General features: G+C 45.8%; 2 protein-coding genes across 4 annotated transcripts; one reads left to right on the forward strand and one right to left on the reverse strand.

Annotated features, from left to right (window-relative positions):
• Window positions 1–9: 9 nt before the first annotated feature.
• LOC309365871 (uncharacterized protein) lies at window positions 10–9,123 on the forward strand. 2 transcript variants are annotated; one of them, XM_081904445.1, is made up of 7 exons: window positions 10–447; window positions 1,403–1,620; window positions 3,670–3,801; window positions 6,144–6,302; window positions 6,474–6,589; window positions 7,472–7,577; window positions 8,788–9,123. In XM_081904445.1, exons 2-7 carry the CDS (start codon window positions 1,435–1,437, stop codon window positions 8,818–8,820), a joined length of 732 nt encoding a protein of 243 aa, XP_081760571.1. In that variant the 5' UTR covers window positions 10–447; window positions 1,403–1,434; the 3' UTR covers window positions 8,821–9,123. The 2 variants fall into 2 exon arrangements, with proteins under 2 accessions (XP_081760571.1, XP_081760572.1); XM_081904446.1 differs by having other exon boundaries at window positions 10–219.
• Window positions 8,164–26,172, reverse strand: PEX13 (peroxisomal biogenesis factor 13). 2 transcript variants are annotated; one of them, XR_014166251.1, is made up of 5 exons: window positions 26,013–26,172; window positions 14,664–15,361; window positions 11,533–11,658; window positions 10,573–10,952; window positions 8,164–10,540 (listed from the first exon to the last, which is right to left on the reverse strand). XR_014166251.1 is itself a non-coding variant. In XM_081904258.1 (4 exons), the coding sequence occupies exons 1-4, from the start codon at window positions 26,060–26,062 to the stop codon at window positions 10,654–10,656; spliced, it is 1,173 nt and encodes a 390-aa protein (XP_081760384.1). In that variant the 5' UTR covers window positions 26,063–26,172; the 3' UTR covers window positions 8,164–10,653. The 2 variants fall into 2 exon arrangements, 1 of the variants encoding a protein (XP_081760384.1); XM_081904258.1 differs by having other exon boundaries at window positions 8,164–10,952.
• Between the last annotated feature and the right edge of the window lie 98 nt (window positions 26,173–26,270).

Here is a 26,270-nt window from a genome sequence, read left to right on the forward strand (position 1 = left end):
AGGGGAGGGGCGTGAGCGCCCGCCCGCGGCTTGGCTTTGCCGCAGTGCAGCGGCCCCGTCCCTTCCCTTCCCCTGCCGCCCTTCTGCTCGCTCTCTCTCTCTTTCTCGCCGTCTCGCTTCTCCCGCGGCGGGCAGCCCCGCCCCCTCAGCGTCCGGTCGCCTAGCAACCGGCGGCATCGGGCCTACTGCGGCGGCTGCGGCGCTGGCGGAGCCTCTCAGGCGAGGCGTCTCTCTCTCTCTCTCTCTCTCTGAGGGGGAAGAAGGGGGGAAGGCGAGAGCTGTGCGGGGAAGAGAAAAGAGCGCGTAACGGGACGGGATCTCCGCGAAGCCCCCCACGTGTGCTTGGTCGTGACGTCACCCGGGCCCACCTTACCTGCGGTGTGACGTCACTCGCAGCACAACCTCCGCCTGTTGACGTCAAGTTGTTTTATACATATATAATTATATGTATGATTTCATTTTTTTATATATTATCTAATCATATATAATACATAAATAATGTATATATTATATAATATTTATATTATAGGTAAAGATAAAGGGACCCCTGACCATTATCAGGTCCAGTCGTGACCGACTCTGGGGTTGCGGCACTCATCTCGCTTTATTGGCCGAGGGAGCCGGCGTACAGCTTCCGGGTCATGTGGCCAGCATGACTAAGCTGCTTCTGGTGAACCAGAGCAGCGCACGGAAACGCCGTTTACCTTCCCGCCGGAGTGGTACCTATTTATCTACTTGCACTTTGACATTCTTTCGAACTGCTAGGTTGGCAGGAGCTGTGGTTTAACCCACAGCACCACCTGCACCCCAATTTATATTATACATAATATTTATTTATTTACCGTGGACGCTCGGGTTGCGAACGTGATCCATGCGGGATGCACCTTCGCAACCCGCAGCAGCGTGTCTGCGCACACGCATGTTGCGATTTGGCGCTTCTGCGTATGCACAAAGCGCGATTTAGCACTTCTGCACGTGCACGACCACTGAGACCCAGAAGTAACCCGTTCCAGTACTTCTGGCTTTCAGTGGTCCGTAACCCAAAAAAACACCAACCTGAAGCATCTGTAACCGGAGGTATGACTGTATTACATTTTGCTTACTAACCAATGTTGCTTCTCCCTACCCTCCACACAGCCCCTCAAAAAGCAAGCGACATAGTTGACATTAGGTAGCTTCTGTTTTTTGGTCATCCTAGAGCAGGGATGGGGACCCTTTGGCCCACCAGAGAACAGATCCCATCGTCCCTGAGGCTGATCAGAGTTGGAATCCAATAACATCTGGAGGGCAACAAGTTCTCCATGTGTGCACAATAAAGAGTAACCAACAGAATGTTGTGAATGTATTTGTTTTATCCATTTATACTGCACCTTTCCACATCTGTTTATTTTTCTACATATAGGTAAGCCTACCTGAGAGCAGACACCTGAGAAAATGACCCATGTGAAATCCCAAGCTTTGAAAGTTAGAGGACGTGCCTTTAAAGACCATGAACCATTCAGACATTGCACTCCTGGATCACTTCTTACAGACAGGGCTATCAAACCAAGAGTTACACCTGGCACAGTCGGTGTGGCAAATCAAGAAACGAGAAGCAGGAAAGTTGGGAGCGACCCTATGGTAAGACAAAAAGTGCATGTGAGATTTCCCCTCTCCGCTTAGAACACAACAATGACAACAACTCACCCCTATAGGTCCCCTTAAGGGACGCGGGTGGCGCTGTGGGTTAACCCACAGAGCCTAGGACTTGCCGATCAGAAGGTCGGCGGTTCAAATCCCCACGACGGGGTGAGCTCCGGTTGCTCGGTCCCTGCTCCTGCCAACCTAGCAGTTCAAAAGCACGTCAAAGTGCAAGGAGATAAATAGGTATCGTTTCGGCGGGAAGGTAAACGGCGTTTCCGTGCGCTGCTTTGGTTCGTCAGAAGCGGCTTAGTCATGCTAGCCACATGTACGCCAGCTCCCTCGGCCAATAAAGCGAGATGAGCGCCGCAACCCCAGAGTCGGTCACGACTAGACTTAATGGTCAGGGGTCCCTTTACCTTTACCTATAGGTCCCCTATATAATTCACAAGAACAGATGAGATAGAATAGATTAAAGCTGAAATCAACACAGGGTGATATATTTTGAAATAGTGACTGTTCTTTATTAGAATATTCTGGCACATGAAAAACAACAAGAGGTGACATTGTGCATGTTTGGTGGTATACGTAGGATTTAAAAATAGAAGCCAGTACTGTCAAGATGACCAAACACAGGCTATAATCAACAGGGAGCAATAAAGTGGATTGAATCTGAAGAAAGGAGGTGTTTAAGGGCATAGAAGCCCTGAAAAGCCTTAGCAGTGCTTTTCTCTGTCCACCCCGGTTAGCTGAAGCTGTAATTACAGTTTGCTACCAACATAATTGCCACAAATCAGGTCTGGGAAACATGGAAGGAATGCACAGAAAACACTAGAAGACAACTATATGGAAATTACATTATCTGGCTGTTTGGTAAAAAATGAATGAACAAAGTCATGATTTCAGAGAACAAAGGAAGGGATTGTTACAGAACGGAGATGACAAAATATGAAGTTCCAGCCAAAATAATAGACAAAATAAAAACCTACAAATCACCAGGTCTGGACGGCATCCACCTGAGAATTCTCAAGTAACTAAAATGTGAAATTGTTGATCTTCTAACAAAAATATGTAAATTGCCCCTTGGATCAGCCTCCATCCCGGAGAACTGGAAAGTAGCCAATGTAACACCAATTCTTAACAAAGGATCTGGGGGAATCCTGGAAATTACAAGCCCGTTAGCTGAATGTCTGTCCCTAGAAAACTAGTGGAAAGTATTGTTTAAAAATAAACAAACACATAGAAGAACAAGCTAGTATGGCTTCTTCAAGGAAAAATTCTGTCCCTCAAACCTATTAGAATTCTTTGAGAGTGACAACAAGCATTTAGATAGAGGTGATCTGGTTGACATAGTGTACTTGGACTTTCAAAAAGCCTTTGACAAAGTAGCTCACCAAAAGTTCCTAAGTAAGCTTAGCAGTCAAGGAGTAAAAGGAGAGGTCCAATTGTGGATCAGGAATCGTTTTAAGTTGCAGGAAGCAAAGAGTAGGAATAAATGGACATTTCTCCAAATGGAGAGAAATAGAAAGTGGAATCCCCCAAGGATCTGTGCTTTTTAACTTTAGTTCACAAATGATGTAGAGTTATGAGTGAGCAATGATGTGGCCAAGTTTGCTGATGGCCGTAAATTTGTGTTCGTGGTTGTTAAAACAAAAAGAGATTACAAAGAGCTCTGAAAAGATCTCTCCAAACTGAGAGAATGGGCAATAAAATGGCAGATGCAATTTAGTGTAAACGTGTAAAGTGAGCAAAAAAAATCTTTAATTTCACGCACATGCACTATACCTTGGGGTCATAGTAGATAACTCGATTAAAACTGTCAACGCAGTGTGCAGCAACCATGAAAAGGGCAAATTTCATGCTAGAGATCACTAGGAAAGAATTTGAAAATAAAACTGCCAATTTCATAATGCTGTTATACAAATCTGCCATGCAACCACATTTGTGCTCTTAATTTAGTTTTATCCACTAGGGGGCATGAAAACAATTTCTAGTTCATTCTGCATTTGTATTAACCATAATTCAACAAGCACCTTTATTATCAAACAGGCATCCTTAGGCGAAGAGAAGAATTCTCTGGAAAAGTTTAAAGCTCTGCAAAAGAAGCACCTGCAGCTCAAAGGTATTCTAAAAGAAAAGGAGTCATCAATATCAAGATTAACTAAAATAATAAAAGACCAGGTATTGTAAATTCAGATTCACTGATTTATGAGACTGAAGCGTTAAATCAAACCCTTACAACATGTGACCCCGCCAAGCCAAATTTAGCCTAACCATCATGTATGGCAGGCAGCTCACCAGAGGCTCAATAATCCACTTTTCCTTGAGAAGACACAGCAAATCTGAGGATTATATCTAAATAATGTATTTTCAAATACTTGATTGTAACATCCACGTGTTGCAGTTTTGCTGCACATCTGAAACATCTTGAGTTCTCAGATTTCATCTAAACATCATACTCTGAAATCCTGTGCACACTTCCTTAGGAGTAATTTCCATTTGAAGTTGTTTGGACTTAATTGTGTAGACATGCATAGAACTGGGCTGTTTATAGGCAGGACTTCCTCAATGACAAGTACTGCCTAGCCTCTTCTCCGTTGATCTTTAGATGTGGAGCGAAGACTTAGCTTCCAATAATGATTTTGTTGAAAACATGGAACCTCATTTGATAAACGTGGAAATGCTGTAATTAAAAACGCGTTGTGTTCTAGAGCCCCTTGTGTGCAGAGAAGGCACCTGTAAGGAGCACTGCAGGATTGCACCCTCCTGGTCTTGGGGTGAGGTGGGGGGGGGAGAGGAAACACTAACTAAACCATTAACCCCACCCCTGAATTGATTCGGGGCTGAATCCGGGGCAGGGCAGGTGGTACCCAGGTTAGTGTGTGGGCGGGGGTAGGGATCTGTGCATAGTCCTAACACAGACTACTCCATTTGCTTCAGGAGAACAAATCTGTGTGTGCAAAGAAGTTTTCATTGCATTTTCTTTTCTATAGCAGCTTTTTCAGGCAAAGGAGATCTATGTGCAAGCCAGAGACTGCAGGAAAAGAATATTGTTGCATGCCCCCTACTCTCCGAGCAGTGAGAGACTCCTGGGGGACTCAGGGTTCCGTTTCCTTGAAGCAAAAGTCAATGAAGACTGTGGTGCCTTTAGGATATATGGTTTTGTAGACTTCTATATACAACTATATACACTGTGGGTTAAACCACAGAGCCTAGGGCTTGCTGATCAGAAGGTTGGCGGTTCGAATCCCCGCGACAGGGTGAGCTCCCGTTGCTTGGTCCCTGCTCCTGCCAAACTAGCAGTTCGAAAGCACATCAAAATGCAAGTAGATAAATAGGTACCACCCTGGCGGGAAGGTAAACGGTATTTCCGTGTGCTGCTGTGGTTCACCAGAAGCAGCTTAGTTATGCTGGCCACATGACCCAGAAGCTGTACGCCGGCTTCCTTGTCCAGTAAAGTGATATGAGCACCGCAACCCCAGAGTCGTCCATGACTGGACCTAATGGTCAGGGGTCCCTTTAACTTTACCTATATACAAACTGAGCATAGGATGAAAGGGATCAAAGCAATAACACTCTAATAGATCTTTCCTCTTCACTAACTTCCTAGAGATGACCTGTAAAGGGGCTTAGCTTTGGGTTCAACACAGAAAAACAAAAAAACTACCGTATTTTTCGCTCTATAAGACGCACCAGGCCATAAGACACATCTAGTTTTTGGAGGAGGAAAACAAAGCAAAAAAAATTTCTGAATCCCAGAAGCCACAACAGCAAGAGGGATCATTGCGCAGTGATCCCTCTCACTGTTCTGGCTTCCGGGATAGCTGCACGAAGCCTCTTCAGGGCAGCGGGATGAAGGCTCCCCCTGCCCTGATGAGGCTTTGTGTGGCTAAGCCAGAAGCTAGAACAACTCTCGCTCTCCTGGCTACAGTGATATCTGTGCAGCCTGCATTCGCTCCATAAGGCGCACACGCATTTCCCCTTCCTTTTTAGGAGGGGAAAAGTGAGTCTTATAGAGCAAAAAATACGGTCACTATCTTGGCCTTTTGTTCTCCTTTGGGCATTTACCCAGGTGCCTTCTCCCCTCCTGGAAGCGTCAGCAGTTGCCACTATTGCAAAACCTCTCTTCTTAGAACTCTTTAAGACACTGGTGAAGCCACCCAAGGAACTTGTTTGACTGGTACACCAGGTTTCATAATGTAGATTCTATCTTCACAGGTGGAGAATCACGAGGCTCCTCACCCTCCACAACCTATAACAATATGTATTTATTGGCCATCTGTCATGGACACTTTAGTTGAGATTCCTGCATTGCAGGGGGTTGGACTAGATGACCCTTAGGTACCTTCCAACTCTATGATTCTATTATCGTACCTAGGATTAGTTACAGAAGCAGGAATGAAACTAGGATGTTGCTTTGAGGAAGGATTTGAAGGACTTTCTTCTGAATAAGCAAATACAGGATTATAGTATAATTGGGTTGAATATTATTATTATTATTACTATTATTATTATTTTAACAGGCTACTGAGTATAGAACAGCAATAGAATTAGAAAGAGAACACCAGAAAGAGACTGAAAGGCGACTGGAAGAATCAGAACATTTAGTCAAGGAGCAGAGCCAGTTGCTTGATGAAACTGTAGCACGTTACAGAAAAATAATTCAGGAGCAAGAAACGCAGGTTTGTCCAAGGAAAACAGGCATAATTTGTTGCTCTTGCTTTATTTAGGTTACTGTTATTTCATTCTAATAGACATTAAAACCTTATCTGGAAAATAAACATTCTTCACACTAAACTTATCCCTCAGTCTTTAGTAATCAACACTGCAATGTCGCTTCCTTCCTTTTGTAGCATGCAGAGCTGGTGCTCGAAATGAAAAAGCAGAGTGAGGCTGATATAAGGCGCAGAGAAGAAAATATTCTCAAGATAAAGCAATATATTTCTGGTACCTTCCAAGAAAAATCCCGGTACGGTGTTCAAATGTCTGAGAGCAGGATCTCCTCAAATGATTCTAATCTTGTAGATGTAACTTTTTAACTAGAGCTGCCATCCCTACTAACAGACTGTCTTTAATCCCATTGAAATCAATGGATTGTTCAAGCAGCTTCTTTCTGTGCAAGGCAGCAGGCTAAATTTTCTGCTCATTCATTTATAATATGGGGCATGAGACTGCCAAATAGTACTGGATTTACTGCTTACGGAACCTCAAACCAGACTATTTATATGGTAGAATCAAAACTATATACAGTTCAAAGTATCATAAGATCACACATCAGCTGTTACACAGGGAGGCTCTTTATGAATCATAAAATTAAGGATCTTCTTCCTAAGAGGAGACTGAGAGGAGATATAGCCATCTTCACTTATTTAAAGCAGCTGGAGACCCAAGTTTGGGAAACCCTGATCTAAAGGGTATCACATGGAGGATGGAGCAAGCTTGTTTTCTCCCACTCCGGAGGGTATGATTCTATTATCTGCTTGGTTACTGTATAAAAAAGGATGTTGGGCCAGGTGGTGTAGTGGTTAAGAGCAGTGGACTCGTAATCTGGTGAACCGGGTTCGATTCCCTGCTCCTCCACATGCAGCTGCTGGGTGACCTTGGGCCAGTCACACTTCTTTGAAGTCTCTTAGCCCCACTCACCTCACAGAGTGTTTGTTGTGGGGGAGGAAGGGAAAGGAGAATGTTAGCCGCTTTGAGACTCCTTAAGGGGAGTGAAAGGCGGGATATCAAATCCAAACTCTTCTTCTTCTAGAAGGGCTTTTCTTAATAAATAACTCTATTACAACAATAAATGACTTGTCCTTACTGTAATGAAACTGCCTTATGGAATTTGTTTTCCTTCTTGCAGGGAACGTCAACAACAGACAGATGAACTCAGGAGAGAGATAAATAAATTCATGGAGAAATCACACATTCTCAAAACAAAACTTGAAAAAGAACTCAATGCAAAAAAGGTGAGAGAAGGAAAACGTGCTTCGGCATCTACTGCAATATTATTTAAAAAAACAACCTTCCATAAAACATTTGTATGTTCTGTACCTCGTTATGCGGCAGCAATTTGGCTAGGTTTCTCCTATGTATTTATGGAACTGATAGAACATTTTTTTTTTACCAAAATGCAAACAATCAATCTTGGAATTTGTGTTTCACTAGGCATGTATAAAACAGCATTTTGTGATTCCCTCAAGTTGCATTATTAACTTCAGAGTCGAGAGGAGCTTAATCTTTAGTGGCCTTTGTACTCTGCAACTCCAAAATCACCTTTGTACACCTTTCCTGCTATTTCTCAATATAGCTACATTCTGATGCCCCACACACAACAGGACACATTCCCTTATCTGTTCCACAGGTGAGATTAAAATAAAATCCTCCACTCTCAAAAAGAACCCCACCCACCCATACAGCCATTTCCTCAATTTATAAGATTACAGAGCAGAAGGGAAATATCAAAAGCCACTTTTCTACCTGAAATGTTCCCATAGCCCCAGTTTCACTCAATTGTATTGTCATTTCAGTGAATTAAAAAAACCAGTGCTGCAGTCAAGTTTCAAAGGCATTTAATAGATTCATCAAGGTTAATCCAACTGCATGATAAAACCTTTAGTATATCTACAGTAGGTTGTTTACATCAATTTTCATTCTGGCGCCAATAAAACAAGCAGAGTCAAAGTGTCAGAGTCAAGGCCCGCTATACATACTTATCTATTGAAGTTCAATATGCATAGATATGACAGTTTGTTAAGTATAGTTCAAGCAAGTATAAAGTAAAGACCGCAATCCAAGGGTACTTCCCAAGACAAGCCCCATCAAATTCAGTAGGACCTCCTTCTAAGTGAATGCATTTAGGACCTGTCTGGAAATTTAGTAAATCAATAATGAATCCTTTTTAAGCAAAACACTTTTCAACCTGTTGATTTCACTACAGTATTATCTGAAAAAAATAATCTGTAACATTTAGATCTCACAAAGTGTAAGTCTAATGAAAATGTGGGACGTTTCCCCACTACCAACCCTAGCCACTTTTATTTTTCAATAGGCTTGGGGTTTTTTGAGGGGGGGGGAGGGAAGCAAATATTTAGTTAAAATCTTGAAGTATTACATATGAAGATAACTTTCCTAGTACATTTCAACCGCCCCATTTCCCCCCCTTCTTTTTCTGTGCAGAGGGACTGCAAATCGAAAGAGATCAGTCCATAGACATGCGAACAACTTGGGTCAGGTGTGTATGCTTGTTCCAGGGCTTATTTCCCAGGATGGCCACTCCTAGGAGCTATGAGGCAGGATCTTGAGAGATGCCATATTTGCACTCAACCAGAGAAGAATCTGAAGTGCCCTTGGATTTCCATGTTGCGTAATCTGTCTTGTACGGGGGTGCACAAGTGGTGTCTCTATTTACCTAATCTTGTTTATGGGTTGTTACATACAGGGATTTTTTGCTTCCTGTGCTAATTGCTGTTTTATGATGATGGCAATTTAATGTATCTTGTGGTTTTCGTTTTTGTGGCTGTAAGCCACCTTGGATTCCTTTTTGAAAACTGGCAGGATGTAAGTTTTTTTTCCTTTTTAAATTAAAGTAAAATAATAAAAATGTAGCTGGTCCGTCCAGAAATCTCATCTTGATTTTCCCTCACCCAGAGCAGCTATAACTTCACATGGGCACCAATGGACCATGTGAGTTAATGGCTATGTAGTGAAACCTCAGGTACTCTCTAGAAGGATTGTGATTTAAGATTGACAGAATCCAAGATGCACTTATGTCGGACTCAGTATTTTATTTTAAAACAGTCTACAAAGATGAATATGAGTTGTGTCACACTGGGAGTTCATAGCTGCTACAGAAATTGTAGAGCTCTGGTTTACCACTTTAAGAAATTGCAGCCTGAAATTAGTTTTATCAATTATCACATCTTCCCAGAATCAACCTGGATTTTTATCTCACTATTCAGAATAGTGTGGCATCAATACAGTAGCAAACATGATTTCAGAAAACAAGTTTCCGGCTTTGTAAAGTAACATCTCAACCTTTATAGAAGCAAAGTTTAGCATCCTTAGCAGAGCGATGCCAAAGGATGACTATCAGCTCATATCTGCAATTGTAAGGGATGAGAAAAACAGATTTATATATTACATTTACTAAACACTGAAGCTGAGACTGCATGTAATAGTGGCAGATTTGAGTTTAAAACATACAGATCTGCTGTCACATGCAGTTTGAGCCTCAATGAGGTATTCTTGATAGATCAGCTTGCAGTTGACAGGAAAAAAGCAGAGCCACAGATGTCACAAACCTGAACTGGAAGAAAAAGTGATGCAGTATTTCTAGTTAAAGAGCAATTGCATACTAGTCCAGGCAAAGAATGACATGAAGAATGAATGAAGCTTCAAGCACAGGGGTCTAAGGCAGCACAAAGGAGCAGCTTTCAAAGCTCAGAGTAGAAAGCTTATCTATGAAAAGAGGACCAAGCACATGTCGCCCCACATCTTGGAACTACAATTAACTAGGCTTGCTGTCAGTTCTAAAGTGCCTTCCATACGGAACTACTAACTTATGGAAGTATTAATTCACCTCCCCCAAAAGGTTTCCTGATATCCCCATGAGCCAGACATTCTTCATCTCACAAAAACTGGGTGTAAGGAGGGAAAGAAAACCAACCTTGCACTATGTGGTGAAGACTTGGTTAAAACATGTTCTTTCTTGGAACCGCCACAATGACGCTGTATTCAGTCCCTGAGGAGGACTTCAAAGCAGATAGCTGCCTGTGGAACCTCTCAGCCCAGCTCCTTCCGTTGAACAGGACAAGGTGCCAAGTCACCCACGCCTGAGATAATGAAATGGATGCTAGCCTGCTTAACACAACTGTTCAATGCCAAAAGAACCAAGCACAGGCTTAGACTGAAAACATCCCTCCCAATGACTCTACCAGGTGTGAACAGCAAGATACCGTCAACAACAGTGTTCCGCTACATCACTACTGAATGCCTACCCTACAGAATTACTGTGACCACCACAGGCTTACTCTGATAAATGCATCAAAGGTCCTGTTTGTCTCCACCAAGCACAGCAGAGCTGGATGTGACAGGGACTTTATTATTTTCTACAAAAACAGACTCAAAGGCAGCTTCTTGCTCTTCCAGGGTGTCGGAAGCTGTGGCTCCTGGGATCAAAGTGGCGTTGCTGAGTGCCGGCTCATGCTCAGTAACCTTCTCCAGCTCTACGGCTCGCTTTCCTTTCCTTTTGCCGAGTATTCGGACATAATTAGCTGGAACAAGTCCGGTTGTCTGGCCATCACGGCTGGCCAAGAGCCAGCCACGTATTTTGGGTTGTCGTTCTGGCAAGAAAAAAGACAGACAGACATGAGTGGTTAACAGAGGAGCCCATGAACAGATAACTGAGTTGTTGAAAGTATTTGGAGAATTCTGCAAAGACCAGTTCGTTTAGATTTTGTGTGACCTTCTCAAACCTTGAGACTTGAGTGAAAACCAATCTGAAGAGCACACTTGAGACGTAATGATTAATAAAACAGTTCAATGACCAAATCAATGACTTTGAAATGTCAAGATTTCAAAAAGGACTAGCAAATGTCATTAACAGAAACAGTGAAGCGTAGCTTTCAGAAACTTCATACAATATATTAAACCAGTCAACTCTAGTTGCATACCTCTAGTCTGAGTACATTGACACAAGTTATACAACAAATCTAAAGACTGTAGATGTTATTTCTGTGGAACAAGTAACCATTTGCAAGAAGTGCCACTGCTCCCTGTTAAGACAAACAAATTGCCCCTAAAGTTTTCAAACTGTCCCTTAACATACAGTTAGGTCAAGAGGGTAAATGTTCTTCTGTTTTCGTAGATACTGCACTGAAATATCTGGGAGTGGGAAATCACAATGAATCAAAACCATCTTACCTTTGGGTGCCAGTTTTAGCATTTCGCCGGCACGGAAAGAAATTTCTTCTTCCGAAACAGCATTGAAATCGTATTCTGCTCTCCCAACAACATGATCATCCTCTCCACTTGCCCAATTGCTGGAAACTGTGCCACAGAACAAGGGATAAATAAGTCAACATAACTCTGCTGGATCAGTACAGTCTCTTAGAAAACAATCTTTGAGAGTCAGTATGGTGCAAGGGGTACAGGAAAGCCAGTTCAATTCCGTACTCTGCTACACAGCTCATGAGCCAAGCTATCAACTTTCAGGCTGCCCTAATTCAAGTCCCTTAGTTGTTGTGCCAGGGCTGAAACCTCTCGGACTCATAAATAAGTTCAAAAGCTAACAGGAAAGCTCAAATGTACACACACAACTGATGTATGTCATTTGTGAGGTACAAAGAGAGACAGAATTTTTTGTAAGTGGTTGTTTGGAGACAATCTCAATTTGCCAGAGGCAACCAACCAAGAAATGATATCCAAACCTGACTGAGCCCCTTAGCAGAAGGCCAAGGTGCACACAAATTAAAGTGCTTAACTTGATCGGTTAAAGTCAGCCCATGATATGTATGTGTTATACTTAAGTGTTTTACGCCTTCAAAGCCTTTTTCCAGCAAAGCATTTCAAATTCCAGAGTGCTCACACTGAACATTCACTAAGTATTGGAACATCTTCTAAATTCCCTTTTCATTATACTGGTACATAAAAGCAAGATTTGTTCCTCCCTCACCAAAGCTGAAATTAGGGAAGCTCAGTATCTAAACCTGCTCTTCTCACCCTCCTTTAGAATCCCTTGGCAGGAGCCACATATAACACCAAGCATAGCGCTGTGGCCTTGGAATAGAGTGGGACATGCGAGACCTGAGGTTAGATTCTCTGTTCAGCCATGAAAGTAGCTGACAGCTGAACTACAAATTCCCAGTCCAGTCTTTGCCATCGCTGAGCAAAGTGCAGTGCAGTGACATCTCCAGTTCTGAGATCAGGCTGAAAACGGTGCCTTCCTAAATTATGAGAAATGCCACGGGTATTCAGAGAGGATGGCATCAAATGTTTTTGGTTTCTATCAACTCAAACGTATTGCTGGCTGTAGACAGCTTGCTTCAAACTTTAAACAAGACAAACACAAAAGCAAGCAAGAAATAAATAAACACTAAATAAAGTGTTGCTTTTAAAATAAATTGCAGTTAGTGTTTGCAGTAGGCAGGATTATTGATGCAAAATATTTGTTGATGAACATTGTTTGCATGGCTGGTTGGAGGGGGCAGAGCTTTCGTTTCAGGGTGGTGATAAGAGCATATGGCGAACTCACACTCACTGCAGAAAACCAGAGAGGCCTGTCATGTTATAGTGCATTCCTGTTCTGAGAGAATCACTTCTACCCTTGGGGTGGGGTGTAAAGAGCATCTAAGCACCAGGTAAAAGACGAGCTTAACACTTAATGTGCCTGCAATTTGGTTTGCGGCAAAAGGCCCTATTTCTCTTTATTTTATTGTTATTTCACTTCCCCTTTGGCTACTATCCAAGGCTGTAGAGCTCTGCAGTAATATATGTGTCACAGATTCCTTCAGAACCTCGGCTTGCTATCATTTTCCTCATCTGCCTCCCACATTAACCATTACAGTGGTACCTCGCAAGACGAATGCCTCGCAAGACGAAAAATGCGCAAGACGAAAGAGACTTCCGTTTTTTGAGTCATTCCGCAAGATGAATTTCCCTATGGGCTTGCTTCGCAAGACGAAACGTCTTGCGAGTTCTTGCGAGTTTGTTTCCTTTTTCTTAAAGCCGCTAATAGCCGCTAAGCCGTTAATAGCCATGCTTCGCAAGACGAAAAAACCGCAAGACCAAAAAACCGCAAGACGAAGAGACTCGCGGAACGGATTAATTTCGTCTTGCGAGGCACCACTGTATTAATCCTACCTACAATCACACAAAAAATCTCCTCCTCCCACACAACATGAAGATCAGACCGTGTTATTACTGAATTCCTGATTATTATTATTATTAGCGTGATTTTATAATACTGGTTGTTAGGTTGTATCTCTGTTTTTATTATGGTGCTTCGTTTTCTTCCTGCTGTATATTTGCACACTGCTTAAAGAGATGCTTAAATGTGAAGCAGCTTAGATGTTTTTAAATTAAGTGAATGTATGCTAAACCAGGGTTTCCCACATGAAGCAGGGTTGCCTAATGCTGGTTCGCCTCACTGCAAATACAACACTGACCTATGGATAAGGCAGAAAAGGGAGGGGAGGCTAAAATCCAGGCTGAAGATGGCAGAAGGGGGTGTTTGAAACTTGGTTGGCTCTCAATTTGCTGCTTGCCTGGTCTCCTGTGGCAAAGGAGTATCCCAGGTGAAGAGACAGGTCAGCAAGAGAGGAAATTCTTCACTGGGCCGCAAAGGTCTGTAGCCAGGCAAGCCATTAACTTTTGTGGACCCATCTGGAAGGCTGCTAGTAACTACTGGGGACTTGCTTGTAACACTGTCATGTACTCTAGGGCTGAGGGATAAATCAATACTTTATATCGTCCAAAACCGGTTTGAAGTCCATATTGTTATACAGTGAAACCTCGGGTTACGTTACCCTTGGGTAACATAAACTTCGGGTTGCGAAAGCGGCAAACTCGGAAGTGTTTTGCCGCTCACGCATGCACAGAAGTGGTCTACCGCCACACGCGCATGCACAGAAACTGTCTCTCCAGTTGCGAAAACTTCGGGATACAGCCGGACCTCTGGAACGGATCCCATTCACAACCATTGTTTCATAATTTTTGACCTGGCAGTGTGTTGTGAATCATGATATGTGTGTATACCCGCTATGCAAAAATCACAACGTGGGGGAAACCGTGAAGCCAGCCAATGCTTCTCTCCATAGACGATGGAAATATTTTTGAGAAGCAATGATAACACACAAGCTTGCTTTCCACATTAGAAAATATAATTCACCAAAAACCTGCGCAACAGCTGGGCAAAGTTCAGGTTGCCTTCATAGTCATTCATTGAAACCTGATTCTGTGTTGCCACTTGCTCGCTTTACCCCACAGCCCAGCAGCATAGACCGGGAAATACTTGTAAAAGTGCTTGGACCCCACAATCACAACAACTCCGTTACCTGTTTCGTCCTCAGTGTAGGTGGACAGCAGCTTCCAAATGAGGTAGGGACCCCCAAGAACAACGGCAAAGAATAGGAAAATGGGCCAGGATTTTGCAGAGTTGGCCGCCCTTTCCTCGGGGCCAGCACAGGCCACAGTCCCTTCGCTTTCTGCCCACAAATCATCATTTTCGGAATTCTTTCTCAGACCCAGCAACCGCTGCAGCCGCCTGTAAAGGTACCGTATAGTTCTGACCAAGGCAAAAGCCGAAAACACCTTGGTGAAGTGGATCTTGAGCCGGGAGAAGTGGTTGGCTACATCCAAGACGGCTCGGAAGCTGTTGTAGACCGCCGAAAAGGTAGCGTCCATCATCATGCTGACCGAGGCGAAGGCATGCACGATGCTTTCGATGGACTGGAACGCGCCGCGGCTACTCTCCTCGGCCTGCTGCACAAACCGGCTGGCGGGAACGTCGTCCACCCGAAACCGGTTGTAGCCCATGCCGCCATATCCGTAGCTGTAAGGGCTGTAGCTTCCGTAGAAGGAGTTCCCATACGTGCCGTAGCCTGAGCTGAAGGGGCTGCTGTACGAAGGCCTGAAAGAGCTCAGGGCCGTGCTCCCAGTCTGTTGAGATGGCCTTGGCACAATGGGAGGGGGCACGCGGGTGAGGGTGGGCTGCCCGGGCCGCGTCAGCTGACTAACTCCCACATCTGCAGATCTAAAACGCACAAGTTCAATGTTAGTACACGGGACGGTTTTATGCTAAAAAATAATCCCTCATCCCACACTCCTTCCAAACAGTGTGTATACTTAGAAGTTGACATTAATTATGCCTATGTTATAATTATGCTCTTTGGACCCAGGTTCAGGCATCGCTAAAACACTAGACTTATAAAAAACCCCACCCCACACACTGATCCTCTGCTCTGGTTTTCGACACATGAAAAATGTTGAATCTCAATAGACAGTTCATATTGAACGAAGACTGTGGTTCAGCTGTGCTGAACCAATGTTGATAGGCATGGACATTCAACAGAAGCAGAATGGCAACATCTTTATTAGGACCAATTCATAAAGTTTTATTAGTCTGTCCTAATAAAGGCATTACCTAACTGTTGTTTGGGGATGAATACTTCTCCGCTGAATGTGCATGAGCTGCTGTGAGGCAGGGAGAGGATGTCTGCTGGGTAGAAAATGCCTCCTTAAGAGAGGAAGAGGTTCCAGCTCTTCTAAAAGAAGCTGTAACAAGGCCACTTCTGAAAACAGCAAGCCTGTGGCAAACATCCCCTTCCGAGACAAAGTGCTTGAAAAAGGGGTTGTTGGTCAGTTCCGGGTGGTCTTGGGTGAAGATGGTTTCCTTTATCCATTCCAACTAGGATTTAGGTCTGAATTTGGATCAGAATTTGTCTTTAGTCACCCAGTGGGGCATGTTACCGATATGCTCTGCCTTGCTGTTATCTGGGGGTACCCCTTTAGCCCCTTGACTCCTAAAGCTTCGCTCTGCATACGGTTGTGCAAAGCAAGGGGCTTATGCAAGTGTGACAATGGAATTGAGCAGCTGCGCTCCACAGTGGTCCATTTCTATTGGAATTGTGCTTAGCCTCGCTGCCTATGAGGTTTAAGGACTCCGGATAGCTGCCCTGCCCTGCACTCAAATCTTTTCACAGCCATCACAAATGCATGCCTTCAGTCAACACATCATGCAACAGCCCTGGGGAGAACAAAAGCATCTCTACCTGTAGAGAATCAACAGTCATTGTGGAACCCCACACCCAAGCCCGCACATGAAACACCAGTGGTAAGCCTAAAAGGATATACACGACACACAAAGGAATAAATCCTAAAATGCGTTTCTGCACTTGCAGCAGGGATAGCCTATGTGGGCCCACGCAGATGCTGCCGTCACCCGAAGAGCGACATTCAGGTCCTTTATTGCTTGTGTATTGCTGCTTTTCTTTTGGCGACCTTTGGTCTATTTGGAGAAACTAGAAGTATGCCAATTCTGCTGCCTTTTTTGACTTGGCCTCTCCCTTGTTATCAACCTTTCCACCGCTCCCATCAAATGTCTGTGACACAGACACCTGCTTACCGATTTGGAAACAGGCAACTTATTGCCTCACTGGAGGATTCGAAAGGTCAGAGGAAGGTGTGGCTGAAATGGCAAAGAACCTGTTGTGGGTGCCAACACTCCTGGGGAAAGATCTGAAAGTCTGGGTGAAAACTGAGCTTTTAAGAAGGAAGTGGACTACAACTGGGTCTTATTTGCAATTTTGCTTGTACAAAACTAAGGCACTCTGTTTTAAATGTAATAAATATGCCAAGCTAACGGCCATAAACATATCTTGTGGCATTCTAACACAAAGCAGGTTACTCTACTTGCAACAAAATTTTAAAAAATGGCACATAACATGCAGATCAATACGCATCTCTTAAAATACAATGTGTGTACATCTGTTCTGATCAAAATACAGGTTATCTGCAACTTCATGCATAGAGGTTTGTCCAATGTAAGAATTTGGGAATCTGAATTTTCAAAGGAATTTGAACTTGCAAAATACTAATGAAACTATGTTGCATATCAGGCTCTTCAAGGGAATAAAATGTTGTATTTTGCAAACATGAAACCATAATGTTTTCAAGAGGGAGGTTTTAATTAAGGCAATGGAATATTGCAATAGCGCATCTTGTTTTAATTAGCAGTGAAACCCAGAGACATTTCACCGCCACAGAAAAGGAGCTTAAGTTATGGGGATGAGCAACCTGTTCAATTTTATGTGCTCAAATCGTTTATTGAAAGGCAACAGCCTTTAAAAAATCTTGGCTGTTGTGGGTGCCCGGAAGGTATGAACTGAAATCTGAAGCTTCAACGTTTCCTAGGTTTGGGCTGTAATATTGTGAACACTTAGGTTCACATTTCACAACATACATTTAAAGCATCTTCCTCCAAAGAATCTTGGGAATTGTAGTTTGCTAAGGAGGCTGGGAATCATAACTCTGTGAGGCGTAAGCTACAATCCCCAGAATTATTTGGGGGAAGCCTTACACTTTAAATAGGTACCGCTCCGGCGGGAAGGTAAACGGTGTTTCTGTGCGCTGCTCTGGTTCTCCAGAAGCGGCTTAGTCATGCTGGCCACATGACCCAGAAGCTATACGCCGGCTCCCTCGGCCAATAAAGCGAGATGAGCGCCGCAACTACAGAGTCGGCCACGACTGGACCTAATGGTCAGGGGTCTCTTTACCTTTTTACCTTGCACTTTAAATGTATGGGGTGGAATTCCACATTGTGCTATTACAAACTTTCCATCTGCTCAAGCGTTGCAGCTTGTCAGATGGAGCAATCCTGACCACCCCTAAGCCAAATTCAGGGGTTCCAAAGGGCACAGAGAGGGAGGAGATGGGGGAAAGCGCGTTCGCACACAGGAAAGTCCTTGTGAATCCTGCCCACTGTGTAGATGTGACCATGCTTGGAGGCAGGGAGACAAATTCCAGAGCAGGAACACAACAGTGTTCTGCAGTAAGAAGAACTGGTGGTGCTTTAAAAATGCAAAGTTTTACTCATGGCGTAAGCTTCGTGGACCAGAGCTTACATCATTCTCAATCTGCAGATATAAACACACACAGAGGGAGATTGTAAACAGTGGAATGCAAGCTGCACAATAGGTCGGTGACATTTCTACACAACACTCAAATGTGTGCAAGATAAGAGCAGCAGCCTATTCATAAGACCGCTATTATGCTTACACTTCACAGGCTTTAGGCCCCTTTGTTTACATTTTTTCCGCTGTGTACATCTCTCGCATTCTCTCTGCCAAAGATAATGCATCTCATGCGGCGAGATCTAGCCCATGAACACTTTAAAAATCCACTAGTCTTTTAAAACAAGGGTGGTAAAAAAAAACCCCTGTGACCCATGAAGCCATTCCCAGTGGTCTGCCAGCCCTCTCCCAAAATCAGACACCACTTCCTGCATCATAAAGTACCGTATTTTTCGCTCTATAAGATGCACCAGACCATAAGACGCACCTAGTTTTTGGAGGGGGAAAACAAGAAAAAAAATATTCTGAATCCCAGAAGGCAGAACAGCAAGAGGGCTCACTGCGCCTGCATTCTCTCCATAAGACGTACACACATTTCTCCTTACTTTTTAGGAGGGAAAAAGTGTGTCCTATAGAGCAAAAAATACAGTACTTGGGAGTGCTACATCTCATTTCCTGCATGCCAAGACTGTCTAGCATGGCCCCACACCAGAGGAAGGTGATACACCTTTGCAAACTGTCAGGGGCCTTCCTCTCCATCACATTCCTTGGCTGGGGGCAGAAGTCCCCTTCCTAATAGTCCTGCGCTGCATTGGGGAGGACAGGAAATGTGTTTCCTCTCCTCCCTTGAACAATACCTGAAGATCAAGACAGAGCTGTTTTCCTCCCACCCCCATACTGGTGGAGATGGGAGGAGATTTAATGCTGACTCTTGATCTTCAGGGCCTGATTCAAAGTGCCACAATACTCTTTTCTGCTTTTCACTTGGGAGTAGGTTCCACTGAACCCTGTGGGACTTCTTTCTCAAGTAAACAGGCGCAGGTTCAGGTCCTTTGAGTGGCTTTAAACAACACGACCATTTCAAGACGGAGGCTAGAGCTGCAGGTTTGTGTCAAAGGTTGATTGTGAAACTGCCAATCTCCTCTGCCGCCTCTGCCCATGCAGATTACACAGCACGTGGCTGAAACCAGAAACAAATCCAGGCTGCAACTCCCGAATGGCCTGGAAGAGGAGGACGACGTTCTGTTGACACAACTAATATCAGCAGGGACAGACTGATTGGACAGCCTTGGAACCTGGGTTCAAAACTGAAGTCTCAGCTGATGCACTGGATTGCTATTTGGACAAAAAAGTGGTCTCTTAATCCAAATAGCTCACTGTATAAAATGGGAAGTGCAAGTACAGTGGTACCTCTGGATGCGAACTGGATCCATTCCGGAGCCCCATTCGCATCCTGAAGCGAATGCAACCTGCGTCCGTGCGTCTGGCGATTCGCCGCTTCTGCACACGCACGTGACGTTAGTTTGAGCGTCTGCGCATGTGCGAGCGGCAAAACCCGGAAGTAACGCGCTCCATTACTTCCGGGTCACCGCGGAGCGCAACCCGAAAATATTCATCCCAAAGCCACTTCAACCCGAGGTATGAATGTAGATAAATAGGTAACGCTCTGGCGGGAAGGTAAATGGCGTTTCTGTGTGCTGCTCTGGTTCGCCAGAAGCAGCTTAGTCATGCTGGCCACATGACCAGGAATAATAATAATAATAATAATAATAATAATAATAATAATAATAATAATTTATTTGTACCCCGCCCATCTGGCTGGGTTTCCCCAGCCACTCTGGGCGGCTTCCACAAAGACCAAAAATACGCTAAGATGTCACACATTAAAAACTTCCCTGAACAGGACTGCCTTAAGATGTCTTCTGAATATCAGGTAGTTGTTTATCTCTTTGACATCTGATGGGAGGGTGTTCCACAGGGCGGGCGCCACTACCGAGAAGGCCCTCTGCCTGGTTCCCTGTAGCTTTGCTTCTCACAATGAGGGAACCGCCAGAAGGCCCTTGGCACTGGACCTCAGTGTCTGGGCAGATGGGGGTGGAGACGCTCCTTCAGGTATGCTGGGCCAAGGCCATTTAGGGCTTTAAAGGTCAGCACCAACACTTTGAATTGTGCTCAGAAACGTACTGGGAGACAATGTAGGTCTTTCAAGACCGGTGTTATGTGGTCTCGGCGGCCGCACCCCGTCACCAGGAAGCTGTCTTCAGACAAACGCCGGCTCCCTCTGCCTATAGAGTGAGATGAGCGTGCAACCCCAGTCTCGTCCGTGACTGGACCTAACGGTCAGGGGCACCTTTACCTTTACCACCCTGTAAATAGGTCCATGACATTATTTTGCTCACAAGTAGCCAGCCTACCCAGACATATACTATGTCAGTGATACCCAGCCTAAAAGAGCTTTAGGTTTCCTTGCTAGCGGACACAGCAGGAAGACAGCTATTTGCAAATCTGGAATGATTAACTACATCACAGGATAGTTATTAACCTTAAGAAGACATCTTAAGGCAGCCCTGTTCAGGGAAGTTTTTAATGTATGATATTTTAGTGTTTTCTGGTTTCTATGGAAGCCGCCCAGAGTGGCTGGGGAAACCCAGCCAGATGGGCGGGGTACAAATAATAAATTATTATTATTATTATTATTTACAGTCCCAACAGCATTCTTGCTTTATTTCAGGTGTCTGGAACTCCATGGACTTTCCTTCAGTAGCTGTTTTGACAGTCAATGCGCTAGCCAATCAGCACCCACTTCCTATTTTACAAAATGATCATGAGGAAGCTGCTTCTGCATATCAAGTGGTAAAAGCTTACAGGAAACAAAGCTTACAGGAAGCATATCAAGAGGTAAAAGCTTACAGGAAGTCCCAATGTGACTTGTGTTTACTTTTACACGGCTCCTGAGATCTCGTAATGCCGCTAGAAAATATATTTCCGGATCAAATGTATGCACTTACCCAGAAGTCAAGTCCTACTGCGTTTAGCTTCCTCCTACATGTAGGCAGGACCACAACATATGTGGGTATGTTATGCAACCCTAATCTGCCGGGAGTAGGGAGTAATTCTAACCACTTTGGAACTCCTGTGCCAACACACCCATTTTGCTGGGAAAGGGGAGGGAGGTGGGGAAGCATGTCAGACCCACACTAAATTGCAGCAGAACACAAGCAACAACTTGCTGCTGATTCACTGAGAAAATTTCCACAAGGAGGTAGACCATCCTGAGTGACAGAGTGCAGATGGTGGAGCGAAATTCAAGGCTCCCAGTAACACCAAGGTCTTGTGGTGTGTACATGTGAAAAGGATTTAGGGGTCTTAGTGGACCTCAAGGTTAACATGAGTCAACAGTGTGATGAAGCAAAAAAGAAAAGAAAAAAGAAAAGCTAATGCTATTTTAGGCTGCATCAACAAAAGTATGGTGTCCAGATCAAGGGAAGTAATAGTAGCATTCTATTCTGCCTTTGTTCTGGGTATGTTTTGCCTGGAAAAGAGGAGACTGAGAGGAGATAGGATAGCCATCTTCAAATATCACAGGGGCTGTCACATAGAGGAGGGAGCATGCTTGTTTTCTACTGCTCTGGAGGGTAGGACTCGAATCAATGGCTTCAAGTTGCAAGAAAGGAGATTCTGACTAAACATTCGGAAAAGCTTTCTAACAGTAAGAGCTGTTTGGCAGGGGAACAGACTCCTACGAGAGGTAATGAACTCCTTCCTTGGAGGTTTTTAAGCAGAGGTTGGATGGCCATCTGTCATGGATGCTTTAGCTGAGATTCCTGCATTGCAGGGGGTTGGTCTAGATGACCCTTGCGTCCCTTCCAACTGAAAGATTCTATGATTCTATGAAGAAAGAAAAATCAAAATAATCCATAAAAGGGGTATGATGTGGGACAATACCATGTTGCAAAACACACTATCCTTTTACTCTTCAATTCCAGTTTATAGTATACATCCTAGCACTGAGTCCTAAGATTTCCGAAAAGGATTTGAAGAATTCGAAGTTCCAAAGGGGTAATCTATATGGAGCTTTAACCCACATATCCCATTATTTGTCCAAACACACACTTATCTCTCTCTTGTAAAATGTGTGCACGATTCAGAGTCCAAGGTGAGGAGAGCATAAACTGAATGCAAACATCATCATCATAACAACCATTATTCACATAGCTCCTAAAACATTAGGTGGCACCCCAAAACAGCATAAAGTGAAACCTTTCAAAAATAATAGCAATGGAAAACAAGCGTGCGACCTCTCCCCAAGCCCCTTCATGTCATTAATGTCGCTGACAGCACCAGACAGGTGAAGGATAATGTCTTCCCTATTTTTGTGTGTCTGTGTTACTGTGGGTGCCTATGCAGGATAATGGCCCTTTGATGAGCCTGGCTGGGGGAGAAGAAGAGAGGAAACAGTCCTCCTTAGCAGTTTATAAAGCAATTATTTATGAAATAAGTGCGAGGTGGGGGAATCTGCCTCCCCCTTGAAGACAGAGAACTCTCCTGCCACCTCCCGTCCCCTTAGTAAGTGGGGCTTTGCGTGGGAGCAAGAAGGGAAAGGCTTGTTGCTCTTCCCTGCCCCCCAAGTGTGTGAGAAAAAAAGAAAAGGGGGCCAGTTTGCTGAAGACATCCCTTATGGACAGAACAGTGATTAGCTTATTTTGGGGCTGATATTTTGTTGCTGTTAAAATTGTTTTACAGATCATATATGCTGCATTGATTCATTAATCTTATAACACGACTTTTGCTTCAACTGTGACGTTCAGCCTGTTTTTAAGATGTCGTTAGCAGTGTTTTATAGGCTGCAATTGTCTCACTGATGATGTTAATTGTTCTACACTATTTAAGCTGCGTTTATGATGTTCTATTGTGTTGTTATTCTTTATTGTTTGTAAGCCGCTTTGCGATTCATTTGAATGAAAAGTGGCATATCAGATGGGGGGAGGGGGTGATATTTCCCCATGGAAGGGGGGGAGGAAGAGAAATAATAGAATCGTAGGGTTGGAAGGATCGCCAAAGAATTGATGCTTTTGAATTATGGTGCTGAAGGAGACTCTTGAGAGTCCCATGGTTGCAAGAAGATCAAACCCAGGGGTCAGCAAACTTTTTCAGCAGGGGGCTGGTCCACTGTCCCTCAGACCTTGGGGGCAGGCGGACTATATTTTGAAGGGGGGGAATGAACAAATTCTTATGTCCCACAAATAACCCAGATGCATTTTAAATACAGTCATACCTCGGGGTGAATATGCTTCAGGTTGCGCGTTTTCAGGTTACGGTCCGTGGCGACCCGGAAGTAACGGAACGCGTTACTTCTGGGTTTCGCTGCTCGCGCATGCGCAGACACTCAAAATGACGTCATGCGCATGTGCAGAAGCAGTGAATTGCGACCCATGCAGATGTGAGTTGCATTCGCTTCTGGATGCGAACTGGGCTCCGGAATAGATCCCGTTCGCATCCAGAGGTACCACTGTAAAAGGACACATTCTACTCATGTGAAAACACACTGATTCCGGGACTATCCGTGGGTCGGATTTAGAAGGCGATTGGGCCAGATCCGGCCCCTGGGCCTTAGTTTGCCTACCCATGATCAAACCTATCCATTCAGAAGGAAATCAGCCCTGAGTGCTCACTGGAAGGACAGATCATGAAGCTGAGGCTCCAATATTTGGCCACCTCATGAGAAGAGAAGACTCCCTGGAGAAGACCCTGATGTTGGGAAAGATGGAGGGCACAAGGAGAAGGGGACGACAGAGGACGAGATGGTGGGACAGTGTTCTCGAAGCTACCAGCATGAGTCTGACCAAACTGTGGAAGGTAGTGGAAGACAGGAGTGCCTGGCGTGCTCTGGTCCATGAGGTCACGAAGAGTCGGACACGACTAAACAACAACAGAGTTGGAAGGGACCCTGGCGGTCATCTAGTCCAACCTATAGGTGTCAACTTTCAGATTTGAAAATAAGGGATCAGCGGCCTCAAAAATAAGGGATCACCAGCAAAGCTGTCAACTTTTGGATTTGAAAATAAGGGATCAGCAGCCTCACCTGTCTACGGGATATCTAACAATCCGGGATAGCAGCGGGGAAACGGCGCTGAAATAAGGGAATTTCCCGCAAAAAAAGGGAAGGCTGACAGCTATGGTCCAACCCCTCTGCAATGTAGGAATCCCGTGTTGGTGGGGTGGAAAAGAAACCCCTCATCTCCACCCAGCACTGAAAGGTGCTGGAAGGATGAAATCCAGCAGGGGGCTCAGGGAAGAAGGGGGGGGATGATTCCCTGGAGCCCCGAACCTGTTTGTTTTGTGTTCCCTCCCCCCCCCCCCAGCCACTCCACAGCCTTGGAGGAGTGTTGCCCCTGAGCATGTACAGAGTGCCTCCCCCGCCACTCCTCAGGGCGGCAAGTGAGCCCCAGAACCTGCTTGTTTTGCATTCCCTCCTCCCCCACTCTTGGCCACTCCAGGACCTCGGAGGCGTGTGGCCCCTGAGCATGTACAGAGTGCATTCGCCCCCCCCTCGGGGCGGCAAGTGAGCCCCAGAACCTGCTTGTTTTGCATTCCCTCCTCCCCAACTCTTGGCCACTCCAGGACCTCGGAGGCGTGTGGCCCCTGAGCATGTACAGAGTGCCTTCCCTAACACCCCCCCCACTCCTCAGGGCGGCAAGTGAGCCCCGGAACCTGTTTGTTTTGTGTTCCCTCCTCCCCCACCCGTGGCCACTCCAGGACCTCAGAGGCGTGTGGCCCCTGAGCATGTACAGAGTGCATTCGCCCCCCCCCCCGGGGCGGCAAGTGAGCCCCGGAACCTGTTTGTTTTGCATTCCCTCCTCCCCCACTCTTGGCCACTCCAGGACCTTGCAGGCGTGTGGCCCCTGAGCATGTACAGAGTGCCAGTCCCTCCCCACTCCTCGGGGCGGCAAGTGAGCCCCAGAACCTGCTTGTTTTGCATTCCCTCCTCCCCCACTCTTGGCCACTCCAGGACCTTGCAGGCGTGTGGCCCCTGAGCATGTACAGAGTGCCTTCCCTAACACACACCCCCCCACTCCTCAGGGCGGCAAGTGAGCCCCGGAACCTGTTTGTTTTGTGTTCCCTCCTCCCCCTCCCGTGGCCACTCCACGACCTATGAGGAGTGTGGTCCCTGAGCATGTACAGAGTGCCTCCCCCCACTCCTCGGGGCGGCAAGTGAGTCCCAGAACCTGTTTGTTTTGCATTCCCTCCTCCCCCACTCTTGGCCACTCCAGGACCTCGGAGGCGTGTGGCCCCTGAGCATGTACAGAGTGCCTTCCCTAACACCCCCCCCCACTCCTCAGGGCGGCAAGTGAGCCCCGGAACCTGTTTGTTTTGTGTTCCCTCCTCCCCCTCCCGTGGCCACTCCAGGACCTTGGAGGCGTGTGGCTCCTGAGCATGTACAGAGTGCCTCCCCCCACTCCTCGGGGCGGCAAGTGAGCCCCGGAACCTGTTTGTTTTGTGTTCCCTCCTCCCCCTCCCGTGGCCACTCCAGGACCTTGGAGGCGTGTGGCTCCTGAGCATGTACAGAGTGCCTCCCCCCACTCCTCGGGGCAGCAAGTGAGCCCCGGAACCTGTTTGTTTTGTGTTCCCTCCTCCCCCTCCCGTGGCCACTCCACGACCTATGAGGAGTGTGGTCCCTGAGCATGTACAGAGTGCCTCCCCCCACTCCTCGGGGCAGCAAGTGAGCCCCGGAACCTATTAACACCCATAAACCGATGAGGAGGGAATGGCGGCGGCTCCGCCTCGGGGCTCTCCCGCCTCCCCCCCCCCCTCAGCGCCCCCAGCCGCACTCACAGCCTCCGGTTCTCCCAGGGCTTCGGGGGCGGCGGTTGGTTGGCCGCCATCGTCTTCGCGGCGCCTCCTCCTCGCCGGACCTTCGCCCAGGCTCGGCCGTCTCCCGAGGCGAGCGCCGAGCCGTCGGTCCCGCCGGGGAGGAGGCCCCGCCCCTCACAGGCGACGCGCGGAGCTCGGGGATCGACCGTCTCTGGCTGCGGCGTCGGCGTGGCGCCGCGCAGGTGGCGGCTCCAGCTCAAAGAGGTGCGGGCGGAAGGA

Source organism: Podarcis melisellensis (genome assembly GCF_964234715.1).
Source record: "Podarcis melisellensis genome assembly, chromosome: 3".
NCBI classification, from domain to species: domain Eukaryota; kingdom Metazoa; phylum Chordata; class Lepidosauria; order Squamata; family Lacertidae; genus Podarcis; species Podarcis melisellensis.

Excerpts from the sequence above, each read along its gene's own strand:
- LOC309365871 (XM_081904445.1), top strand. The coding sequence starts at position 1,435 with ATGACCCATGTGAAATCCCAAGCTTTGAAAGTTAGAGGACGTGCCTTT. Across the intron at positions 3,802-6,143 it reads CTAAAATAATAAAAGACCAG|GCTACTGAGTATAGAACAGC; the intron begins GTATTGTAAATT and ends TTATTTTAACAG. Across the intron at positions 6,590-7,471 it reads ACCTTCCAAGAAAAATCCCG|GGAACGTCAACAACAGACAG; the intron begins GTACGGTGTTCA and ends TCCTTCTTGCAG.
- PEX13 (XM_081904258.1), bottom strand. The coding sequence starts at position 26,062 with ATGGCGGCCAACCAACCGCCGCCCCCGAAGCCCTGGGAGAACCGGAGG. Across the intron at positions 11,659-14,663 it reads CTACACTGAGGACGAAACAG|TTTCCAGCAATTGGGCAAGT; the intron begins GTAACGGAGTTG and ends TCTGTGGCACAG. Across the intron at positions 10,953-11,532 it reads GCTAAAACTGGCACCCAAAG|AACGACAACCCAAAATACGT; the intron begins GTAAGATGGTTT and ends TTTTCTTGCCAG.